The 12,839-nt window shown below is 41.6% G+C and overlaps 1 protein-coding gene across 8 annotated transcripts in view; it reads left to right on the forward strand.

Moving 5' to 3' along the window:
- Positions 1 to 12,839, forward strand: part of PHKA2 (phosphorylase kinase regulatory subunit alpha 2) — a 90,223-nt gene that overhangs the window by 72,241 nt on the left and 5,143 nt on the right. For 3 of the 8 annotated variants that reach the window (XR_014492560.1, XR_014492561.1, XR_014492562.1), the window contains exon 34: positions 1,714 to 2,148. Coding sequence is in view for 3 of the 8 variants with exons in the window: in XM_083362920.1 (XP_083219046.1) it covers positions 1,714 to 1,887 (174 nt within the window). In the remaining 5 variants the exon portion in view is untranslated. Of the gene's footprint in view, positions 1 to 1,713; positions 6,228 to 12,839 lie in introns of those variants that run through there. The other 5 variants (XM_083362920.1, XM_083362919.1, XM_083362921.1 and 2 more) reach the window with 3 other exon arrangements.

Genomic DNA, 12,839 nt, shown 5'->3' on the forward strand with positions numbered 1-12,839 from the left:
TTGTGGATTGTGGCTTAATTTCTTGGCTTTTTCCTTCTATTGATGTGATTTCTGAAAAACAAAAACAAAACCTCTGCATGCAGATTTATTCCTTCATTCTTCAGCCTGAGTTTCACTGACTATTTTTATTATAATAAAATAACTAAATGATAAATGAATATCTTATCAACCATATTGTCGTCTCTCTGTTATTCCATCTGCTCCACACTAGATTTTTTCTCTTTAAGACCTTATAATCCCTTAATTTGGGATAGAGACAGGTGACTGAATGGAGCTGAGCGTTTATTGGCTGAATGCCCTTCCTGACACCTGCATGGAGTTTGCAGCAGATAATTTCTCTTTGCGCCCTGAAAGAGAAACATCTGCTGCTACCTAGGATTGAACTGTCAAACTTCCAAGTGGGAGGTGACCGTGTTTACCACTAGACCACCACACTGCTCTCTGCTCCACACTAGATTATCAATTTAATTTAAAAATTAAAATTAAAAACCATTGTTTTAAATACTGGGCAGTGGAATTAGCACTCCTCTATTACCACCATAAGGGACGCGGTGGCTCAGTGGGTTAGGACGCTGAGCTTGTCGATCAGATGGTTGGCAGTTTGGCGGATCGAATCCCGAGTGCCGCGTAACAGAGTGAGCGCCTGTTACTCGTCCCAGCTTCTGCCAACCTTGCAGTTCAAAAGCACATAAAAATGCAAGTAGAAAAATAGGGACCACTACGGTGGGAAGGTAACAGTGTTCCTTGCGCCTTTGGCGTCTAGTCATGCCGGCCACATGACCACGGAGACGTCCTCGGACAAGAGCTGGCTCTTCGGCTTTGAAATGGAGATGAGCACCGGCCCCTAGAGTTGGAAACGACTAGCACGCATGTGCGGGGGAACCTTTACCTTTATTACCACCATGCAAACTCACGACCAGCTAGTTACAAAAAAGGCAAAGCAGGGGTGGCCACTCCAGTCAACAACCTTGCATCTCATAGTGCTGACCAGTGGGGGTAAATATAGTTAAGGAAGGAGGCCAGCTATCTTGGGTAGTGCAGGTACAAAGCCCCCTTTTTATTTATTCCTTGCTACAGCCTTCAAGAGCTCTGGTCACTTGGGAGAGTGTATTGTATTGTAAAAATACACTAGTGGCTGAATCACAGGGAATGGGGGAAAGGATATATTTTAATGACTGAAATGCAGAAAGACTCCTATGGGATTTAGGACTAGTGCTGCTGGTGGTAGTGCAGAAAAGGTCACGTAATCCTTTTCTTTACTTTCTCCTGGCTACCCACAATTAACACAGCCTGCAGTTTACCGCCGGCTGACAACATTTGCCTTAAGGTTAACAGCTCTCTACTTATATTCTTGGTGTTTGCTATATAATTTCCTACTGCAGCATTCTCTCTTGCTATTTTCAAGTGCATGACTCACCTTTGCCTTGCAGTGGCTGTCAGCACTTGAGCAAACTCATATTGACTTTGATTGACACTATTCTCAATTGACAATGTACTGTAGAATTGGAGGGAAAGTATGACTGACCCTCATACAATAAGTCTACATGCATACAGGTCTCAGCAGCTCATTCAAGAGTGAGGAGCAGCCCCTTTTTGAAATTAAAGCTGATGAACTCCTATTCAGAAAAATAATGCTTTAGGCTATTTGACCATTCTTCAACTGAGGATTGTTTTATGTTTACATACCTCTTTCTCTTCACTTTTTTCCCCTAGAAATCCCTCGGACTAGCTGATGGCTTCTTGGAACAAGATGTAGGCACAGGTATCTGCTACTTTTTCTATGACAGTGCTCCAAGTGGTGCTTATGGAACCATGACTTATCTAACAAAAGCACTAGCTAGTTATCTCCATGAATTTCTTCCAAGCGCAGGCTGCTTGATGCAGTAAACTGTCCAAAATACAAGCATCCATTCTTAAAGGACTTTTCCTATAATCATAATTTTTTGAGCCCTCAATGGCTAGGACTTCTGGAGGTTGAGTCCTACTACATCTGGACACTGCTGGGGAAGGCTCCCTGTAGCTCCTCATGCTACCTCAACATTACCTGCATCGTTTTATTATGAACATAAAGCCTCAGCTTGGAAGCAAGACCAAAGGCACAATTCTGTGCAGATCTGCAGAGCATTGTCTGGATCATCTCGGACTCAGGTATCTGCAATTAATTGTTGTCTTATTGGTGCAGGAGGAAAAAAAGCTAAATTTAATTTCAAGGGAGAGAAATAGCTTTCTAGCATGCACATGTGTACACACAGAGACACATATGAACCTGCTTCATGTTTTGAATTTTGCATTGTTGGTTTAATTTAAGCATATCAATGCTAGATTCTAATTGTGATCAACTCTTCATTTGTCATAATAAAATGAGTCCTATTCTGCATTTATGAAGAGGAGGAGCACTACTAAAGCTAGCATGAATCTAAGCTGAAATTAATGGGAAAAATTCCATGGAGAGGAATGGCATAATGAGAAATGAGTACTTAACAATTTGAGAGTACTGAAGCAGGGAAGTCTAAAAGATAATGCAATGAAAAAGGAAGCATTTCTAGCCAGCAAACCCATGGATAGAACATCTGCCCCAATCTGATCATTGGTTGAACAGCTAATGTATGCTTTAAGACGGGTCCTACCCCCAGTCTGTGGACCGGTACTGGGCCACAGCATGCCAGCAACCAGGCTGTACAAACAAGCAAAGCCCCATCTGTGGGATGCAGGCAGCACACAAAACCACACCCCTTCCAGTCTACGGAAAAACCTCTCTCCACGTAACCGGTCCCTACTGCCCAAAAGATTGGAGACCTCTGCTTTAAGATGTATTGGTTACTAAAATTTTACTGGGAGACCATGAGTTCTAGTCCTGCCTTAGGGCCGGACCCTTGGGCCAGTCACACTCTCTCAGCCCTGAAAAGGAGGCAGTGGCAAACTACTTCTGAAAATCTTGCAGAGAGAGAGAGAGAAGGAAAAAGAGAGCAGCTTTCTGGGAATGCTTGGCTGATTTTGCTGAGTGTTCACATATTGTAAACTGGGAGGACAACTAGTGATTGAAGTGCTATGTTTTCAATTTTTTGTGTGGAGGCTGATCTTAAAGATGGTTTAAATTGTTCCTCAGATAGCGTACATGTATCTATAGGAAGATTTCAGATTGAGCATCAGAAAAGTGTTTGCCACTTGGCAGGTAGCTTATAATATAGAAGTCAGAGTAGGAAATTGTTACAACATGGGCAGGTCTTTTATACAGAAAAAAAAGTCCAGCAACTAAGAACTTCTCTTCTTGGAGAAGTTACTGTTATATGTAATGTTTATTTAACTAATAAGTGTTGCCAAATAGGTTTGCCTGTTCCTGCTGTCCAAAACATTATTGGGATCAGTCATTTTTTCAGGTTCTTTGTACATTTCCCTCCATTGTGGGACTTTTAAAATTCCATATATATAATAATAGCAAAGAAATATGTCAAATGAACTAAGTTACAGCTGTTAAACATTGCAATTCATTGTTAGTAATAAGAAATTACTTGTAAGATTACCACTGTTAGCTAAAGTACTAGGAACATGTTAAAATAACTGCACTGTTAGTTTTGTATTTTTAAATAGTGCCTCATGTAATAAAGTTATACTTTAAAGCAAGCTGGCCTAAGCAGCATTTAGAATGCTATTCATAATACTGCTATCATTTCACCCCTAGCCCTTCTTTTCTCTAGACTAGCCAAACCCAAATCCTGCAATCCTTCTTTATATATTTTTATCTCTAGGCCCTTAATCATCTTAGTTGCTCTTTGCACTTTTTCCAAAGTCTCAACATCTTTTTTGTAATGTGGTGACCAAAACTGGATGCAGTATTCCAGATGTGGTCTTGCTAAAGATTTATAAAGTGGTACAGGATTTTGATTCCTCTATGCCTCTGTTTATACAACCAAGGATGGTATTAGCTTTTATGGTGGCTGCTGCACCCTGCTGGCTCATGTTTAAGTGATCATCCACTAGGACTCCAAGGTCCCTCTGACAGTTACTGTTTTTGAGCCTGGTTTCGCCTAATCTGTACTTGTACCTTTGATTTTTCCTGCTGAGGTGTAAAACCTTGCTTTTCTCCACATTAAATTTCATGTTGTTGGATAGGGTCTGTTCAAGTCTGTCAAGATCTTTTTAGATCGTGAGCTTGTCTTCTGAGGTATTGGCTATTCCTGCCAGCTTAGTGTCATCTGCAAATTTGATGAATTCCCCTTCTATTTCTTTATCTAAGTCATTTATGAAGATATTGAAGAGTACTGGGCCTAAGAGGGAACCTTGTGGTACCCCACTACTTACTTGTCTCCATGTAGATGTAGTACCATTAAGGTATACTTGTTGAGTACAGTTTGTCAGCCAGTTACAAATCCATCTGGCGGTGATGCTGTCTATCCCACATTTTTCTAGTTTACCAAGAAATAGATTGTGGTCTACTTTTGTCAAATGCCTTGCTGAAATTTATTTATTTTATTTATTTATTTTATTTATTTCGATTTATATACCGCCCTTTTCCCGAGGGACTCAGGGCGGTTTACAGGGCAAATTAAAACAGTACAATATATACAGGTTAAAATAAAATTAAATTAAATAGCCCCCAAATAATTAAAAATTAAAACCTTAAGTATATTATGTCCACAGTATTTTGCTGGTCTACTAATTTAGTCACTTTGTCAAAAAATGAAATAAGATTGGTTTGGTATGATCTGTTTTTAACAAACCCATGCTGGTTACTAGTTATAACTTTATTTGTTCCTAGATGTTCACAGATCTGTTTTTTGATAATTTTTTTCAGTATCTTCCCAAAGGATATTTGATCCAGAGGCAGAATACAGGGAGTTTGCAAATGCATCATTGTATATATACAACTGTTATAGAATTATATCCATGCAACCTAATTGTGTGACAATTCAAAAATAAAATGACCCAGATAAATTGAAAAAAGCTATTTAATAATTAATAGGAAAAGAATTATCATAAATCCTGTCAGGGGAGATAAAATAAATTATTATATAAGGGTATTCTTTATTAAGGGACGCGGTGGCTCAGTGGGTTAGGACACTGAGCTTGTCGATCAGATGGTTGGCAGTTTGGCGGGTCGAATCCCGAGTGCTGCGTAACAGAGTGAGCGCCTGTTACTCGTCCCAGCTTCTGCCAACCTAGCAGTTCGAAAGGACGTAAAAATGCAAGTAGAAAAATAGGGACCACTACGGTGGGAAGGTAACAGCGTTCCGTGCGCCTTTGGCGTCTAATCATGCCGGCCACATGACCACGGAGACGTCCTCGGACAAGCGCTGGCTCTTCGGCTATGAAACGGAGATGAGCACCGGCCCCTAGAGTCGGAAACGACTAGCACGCATGTGCAGGGGGAACCTTTACCTTTATTCTTTATTAGAAAGGATATTGTTTGTATATCTTAGATATTCACAAAATAGATTTATTTCTCTTGGATGTTTCAACATAAGTAAAGCTTATTTACCCACAAATGCTAGGAGTTTTCAAGTGAAACAGTCTCTACTTCAGAGTGTATTGGAAAAGAGGTTAAAAAAAATAGTGTCATTTCCTAATATCTATAACACTGAGGAATGAATGGACTTTGCTGTCTGAAGGACAGATGATCAGGCAAAATGTACTGCTGATATATCTACCATGTGTGATAGAAGATCAAGAACTTAACTGGTCCTGTAAATTACAAGCATGGCTACATTATTTTGTTTCTGAGCATATAAGTCACAGGGAACTAGTGGGGGTTCCTCATTAGAGGAGATAATGATCACTTTCCCATGCTTGGTTTGTCTGCGGTGCTTGTCTTCCTGTCCAGGTAGCTCTTTGGTGTCTCTCATTCAAAAGATACATGAAACTGCAGAGGAAGAGGAAGATTCCTCAGCAATCCAGACTTGGCTATTTGGAGCAATAGTCTCTTTCTTGTAATATGATCATAAACAACAATTATTAAACAACCAAACTCAAATATTGCAACTCCAGACAAAAACAATAAACAAAAATCAATTATCTCCAAGAAGGCATACAGTATGTCTAAACTGGAAGAAATTCTGGATTTCTGCTTAAAGAACTGAAGCTACTTTAATAACAAAAGCACGTTAATAGGTCACAATAGTGCTTATGAAAGGACCATGTATCTTTATTCTGATTAATATATGTGTGATTTGACAGTGTATATTAAGTTATTTTGTTAATGGATTAAGTAATAAAGTCTAAGATGAAATGTGCTTTCAGATGTATGTATCTTAAGAGAACAGTCAATATTTATTTATTTATTTATTTATTTATTTTATATGGCTGCCCATTTAACAAGAAGCAGCTCTGGATGATGTACAACAATAAAATAACAAATATAAAGAACAAAAAAAATGAAATGCACTCTAAAAAATATACAAATCACGCATAGAAAGTAAAAAAGATCAACCACAATGGAGGCATCTAAAATGTCTTTGGTTCCCTGGGACCCAAAGACCTGGTGACATAAACAGCTCTTGAAGGTCATTCAAAATAAAAGGGATGGAGTTAACCTGAGGTTCAAAGGGAAGAATGTTCCATAGGAAGAGCATCATGGCAGAGAAGGCCCACTTCCTGGGATCCACAAAATGTAGGTCCCTGCACTATGCCTTTTTTGCCAATCTAATGAGACAGACTAACCTAATTGGGAAGAGGTGGTCCCTCATAATTCATCCCCTTGCAATGAAGGGGCAGTTAAAACTAGCACTTTGAATTGGATCCAGAACAGACTGGCAACCAATGCACTTATGAAGTAGAGATGTAATATGAGCTCTTCTGGGAGCAAACATAACAGTCTGTTGCACTGCATTCTGTACCAGTGGAAGCTTCTGGATACTCTTCAAGGGCAGTCCCGTGTAAAACTCATTACAGTAATCCAGTTGTATTGTGTTGAAAAAACCATTTACAGCTGAACTCTAGTACCTTAGGTTAACCTTAGGTTCACTCCCTAGAGACTAAAATGGACAATGTGAAATTTGAGCGGGCCACGAACAAGGAGTATATATCGGAGGTGGTGACCCTTTGAGAGCTGTATGCAACAAAATTTCATTTTGATGTATGCCGATTGGTGTACATTCAAAGTGACAATAAAGTTATCATCACTATACAAGAGCATTCACGAGCAAGAATTAGCAGCATTTTATTATTTCCTACCATAAGAGAAGCTTACATTTATTAAATGAGGGAAAATAATATCTATACAGATTGGAGGTACAAGCTTTTCATATTTTGAATATTTGATTGTTTATAATTAAATTGCATGTCTTGACATGCTCCCATCTCTCAATATGAGATAATTCTGATATTAGCAAAATCAATCTCTTTGGCTCAAATTACAGTGAAATAAATGCCAAATTACAGTTCTCTCCTACTGTCCTACAATCTGCTCCTTTTAATTGCATGTAGCTCTAAATTTTAAAAGGTGAAAGCTACACTTCTGGTAATTATGTTCTCTTTCAAGAATATTAGGATATTTAATACAGCGCTATATCCTGACTTCCTTTACTTTTGAGCTTATCTCAGGGTAATGGTTTATCTTGGACAATTTATATGAAGCTACTTGTTTTCAGCCATTGGCTTACTAATCTTTGTTCTTTGGTTTAAACTCACTAATGTCAAGGTTTCCATATAATCAAATAATGGTACTACATTAATTCAAATGTGCTGGCTGAAATGAGGTAAGAGAGGAACTAATCACTGCTGCCTTCAAGTTTCAGGAGATCTGCCTATGGAACAAAGGTAGGTCAATAGAAAAGTCAAATATACCTTGCCAAGAGAGTGGTGCATACCATTAAACCAGGCTGTGAATTGTCCTTGATAATTTTTCACAGCCTCACATGAGAAAAAGAAAACACTCATTTTCTTGTGTAAAGAGTTGGATACGGCATACATTCTTGAACAGACCAAGTTCAGGTTAGATGGACCTTGATCATTTTCACAATTTAAGACTGATCTGCAAGTGTTTGGCAGGACTGGCTTAAGCCATCTTCCTACACATGTTGAGATGCATACCCATTCATAGTTCTGTTCTCCATCACTTCAATTTCAGAGTCAGACCTGATGTTTGGAATGAAATATATAGCACTTGCCAATATATTAGGCAGAAGTTTGCTTTCCTCATACTATAATACAGGAATCTAACTTTAAAAATAAACAGTGACTGTTAGGAGAAGTGAAGGCTGTTTTCCAAATTGAGTATATCTATTCTCAAGCTATTTGAGAGCATGTAGCTATTCCACTATTATCATAGCAGGGATCTATCTATAATGAATTTGTATTTTTAGAATGCTGTCAGTCAGTTCCTTTATTTCTAATCTGTTTTAGGCAACTGGTTTCTCTGGTTGTCAGACATCTGCATAGACTGAAAAATAAGTAAAGCTGTTCCACAAGAAATTACTACCGTGTTTTCCCCAAAATAAGACCTACCCCGAAAATAAGCCCTAGCTTGATTTCTGGGGGTGGGTGTAATATAAGCCCTACCTCCAAAATAAGCCCTAGTTATTGGGGTGAGGCACATGCCTAAAAATCTAGCTAGGGTGGGGGTGGGGGTAGAGGTAGAGGTGCCCCATGTGCCCTGAACCTGCTTACCTTACTGGTATGGCTGCCACTGTTCTGTACCAGCCTACTACCGGCCCTGCAGAAAAGGTAGGGACAACCCCTTTACAAACGGCAAGAGGTTGGAATTAAGCCTGCCAAATTTATTAACATAAAACAGAGCAAAACAAGACACCAACCATGAAACAGCAGCTATGAAACAGGAAGCGGTTACCTTCAGCAAACCAGCCCTCCCACACATTCCCCTTTTATACAGTTCAGGGCGTGGCTTCTCTCTGCCTCCTTCCGAGGTGCCCCATTGCCTTCCTCTGTTTACTCCTGATTGACTGCCTCCTGCGTCGGGCGTCCTTGAACAGGGCCAGCTGTGGGTCATCTTCATCCACGCTGTCAGGCTCACACAGCTGGGTCTCCGTCGTGACCAGGTGGGAGGGGCCTGGCTGAGGGCTCTCATCAGCAAGATCTTCAACCCCCTCAGCAAGCTCTTCAACACCCCCCTCCTCCTCTGAGTCGTCCAACCCAACTGCCGAACCCACAGGCTGACCCTGAATCACAACAGCCACAACTAGGCCTCCCGTGCCCTGACACCTGTTGCGCTGCTGCCCAAGTTCTGTGGCCACTTGTGGCCACATGGTTCATTGCGCTGATTGCGCTGGTTCCTCCGCTCATGGCAGGAGGCTGCACAGTGCTTCAGGATGGTGTTGCCACTCATGGCAGGAGGCTGCACAGTGTTTTGGGCCAGTGCCACCATTCGCAGCAGGAGGCCACACAATGCTTCGGGCTGGTGCCGCTGCTTGCAGCAGGAGGCCACGTGGTGATTCATACCAGTGCTGCTACTCATGTCAGGCTGTGTAGTGCTTTGCATCTGTGCTGCCACTCACAGGCGTCATGGCGCAATGCAACGTGCTGCATGACCTACCATGAGCAGCAGCCCCGGACCAAAGTGCCACGTGGCCTCCTGCCACAAGCGGCAGCACTGGCATGATTGGCACCATGTGGCATGTGGCCATGAGCAGTGGCACTGGTCCAAAGCATTGCACAGCCTCCTGCCATGAGCAGTGGCACCGGCCCCAAGCATTATGTGGCCTCCTGCCACAAGTAGCAGCACTGGCCCGAAGCACCATGCAGCCTCCTGCCATGAGCGGCGGCACTAGCACTATGTGCCATGTCATGTCCAGCCGCAAGCAGCAGCAAGCAGCTGCTGAAGACGTCAGCAGCACAACAGGTGTCAGGGTATGGGAGGCAGCAGTCCTAAGGTAAGACATCCCCTGAAAATAAGACCTGGTGTCTCTTTTGGAGGGAAAAAAAATGATCTGGTCTTATTTTTGGGGAAACACAGTAGCTGTACACTTACTTGGAGCACAGTAAAACAGAAAGCATCTTAAAAACCACATCAACACATTAAGCATGTTGGCAGGATCAGCTGGCCAAAATTGGCCAGTTCATTTATCAGTTGAAATGACTGGTTGTGAAGAAGGACCTGCCTTCTTTGATATGACTGGGGAAAAAATGTCTTGATTTGATCCAGGATAGTATTTTTTCATCAGACATTGAATTTCAAATGCAGCTCAACCAGGTTTTCCTATACAGTAGATATGAATTTATTTTCCAGAGGTAATAGAATGTTAACACACATTCATATTTATTTTATCCTACATTTTAAAAGAAAAATACTGAATATGAAGCAAATGTCTGAAAAGTAAAAACCTATTGTAGGACTGACATAGAATTTTAGTCCTCTAGTTTTGGATAAGTGCTTTTTTACACTTGTTTTGCTACTATTTCAGCATTGCACTAAGTAATGCCGCAATATAACAGCACCAAAGTGGAGGTAGTCCAGGTACACCAAAACTCCCTTGAAAACATCCAAGGGGGCAGTTGAAAGCGGTTTTCTATTCATGGTTTTATATCAAAGACAATATGTAATGAAAGAAACATTATAAACTATGTTAATGTAATTATCGCTTTGTGGAAACATCTTCGCTAATGTACAAGCAAACCTTGCCTCATCTTAATAGATATAGAAAAATATACTTTATTTTGCCCTATGCCAACCCCGGGACGAGAGGCCACTCCATTCCAGGTGCCACAATGAAGGTTAAAGTCTCTGAGTGGGTCCCTATGATTAACCCCAGGGTTTCTGTATCTAGTGTGGCTGGGACACCCTCTGCAATGGACCCGTCAAGTTGGCAGAAGGAGATTGGTGTTCTTAATCTCTCTTAACCGTACCCTAATTTCCCAACCAGGGATGGGCTGACCAGGCATCTGGTGCATCCTGAATCTAAAAGGGCGGTCAGGGTTACTTTTCCTTCTTGGCCTAGAATGTAACGGTTCTATGGGCATGGTCATCGGTGCAATCAGCCCGCTTACCAGTGGGTCAGGTCTCGGAATGCTGAGAATGCCAGGTCTCAGAACTCCTCCGTTTACTCTGCCACCGGTCAACACCCCTGCCTCACAGTCTTGCTTCAGTCCTGTGCCTCCCAATCAGCCAGGCAGTCTTCGAATGATTAAAGTTTCGGAGCTCTGGTGCATTACAGTTGTGCAGGGTAACCATCCACCAAGCTGCGGTTCCTTCCAGGACTAGAGTGACGACCCTGACTCTGGCCTCCATGCTGGGGAGGGTTCTCCCATACACTTGCATGTAGGTGAACACATGGGCCAGGAAGAAGCCCAGTTGCTGGGAGTCTCCATCAAATTTCACTGGAACCAGTTTTGGTTCCTCTCATGGGTCTCTCCCTCTAGGGGCTGGTGAGGTGTTCCCTCCTCTGGGGGCTGCAGGCTGCTGTGCCAGCAGGGTGGCCATTGTCATTTCTGTAGATCCAATTGCCCCCTCCGCAGCTTTTGGTCACTCCTGACTCACTCCCCCCACACACTGTTTCTTCCGATTGATCCTTCCTTTTGCTCCTGCATCGCCTGGACTTTGTCTTTAGGTCCTGAAAGGCTTCCACCATGTATTGCACGGTTTGCTTCAGAATAATAACAATAACAATAATAATAATAATAATAATAATAATAATAATAATAATAATAATAATAATAATAATAATAATAATAATAATAATAAAGTTGGAAGGGACCTTGGAGGTCATCTGGTCCATCGACTCCTGCTCTCCTTCGGATTCGTGCCCATCATCGGAGAGCAGCTCCATCTACTGCTTCCAGCCCTTCTTCCGGCTGCCTCAGGTGAATGTTACTTGCTGGACTTTTTCTTCCCACTCTCCTATCTTCCCTACTCTGACCAACCATCTCGGCTTCATGGAACTTTCTGCATTTACATTTTTTCCATCCATTGGAGGAGCTTTCTTCTGGGTGGGTCTCTCCCCAACTCTCGGTCTCGTTCACTACCATGGAGGGACATGATGTGCACGGGCCCCACGGTAGGTGGTTGCCTATCTGGGTTGACCTTTTTTGCAGAACTTGCTTAATGTAAAGTCCTGTCTCAACCACTCCTCCCAGGAAAGCAGAACTCTTGAAACAGGCATTGTTTCAAAAGGAACTTTTATTGAGAGATAGTGATAGCAAGGAAACAAAACAAGATCTAAAGGTTTCCTGCACAAATTGCTATATTAAAACTTTTGTTTCAGAAAACCCCAATTCAGAGCTGAACTGTCCAATTCACATCCGGCCAATCCACAGGTGTGAAGTTGTTATGGGAACCGGAGCTGATAAGGGATGGTTTCCAGGCACTTCACCAGATCTTGCAAGGGACTGAAGATAAGGCAGATGGCCCCTGACACACTCCATTCCCCTTTTCACACCCAAAGAGATCAAAGTTGAGGAAGAACAAAGTAGAGGAAGTACAGCCACAAGGCCCCCTCCCATCAGAGAAAATCCTCCCCCTCCCAGTAGAATGGCAGAGCCCCAAAAAGAAGCATTGAAGAGGTTTCTGACAGTCTGTTTTACCAAAGTTTTATTGGCCTTGAGCTTGCATAATCAGATTCAGTGGGCTGCTGGATAGTGATACTTCAAATTCACATGCATATTTCACAATGAAATAATCACATAAAAGCTAAAAGCAGAAGAAATCTAGCCATAAAACCAGCTATAAAGCCTGTGAAAGTAAAGTTCACTCAATAACTTTATGATCTAAGTTATATATATATATGGTTTATTATTATTACTTGTAATAATTTGCCATACAAAAACATGCTGTCTTTGGAAATATAATTCTGTACATACTTAGAGTTTAAGTCAGAACTTAATCCTATAACTTTTATTTAATGGCTTCCCTCCAGAAGTTGTGTGACCTCCATCATTGGAGGTTTTTAAGAAGA

The sequence above is a fragment of the Vipera ursinii genome, assembly GCF_947247035.1.
Source record: "Vipera ursinii genome assembly, chromosome: 4".
In the NCBI taxonomy this organism is placed as follows: Eukaryota; Metazoa; Chordata; class Lepidosauria; order Squamata; family Viperidae; genus Vipera; species Vipera ursinii.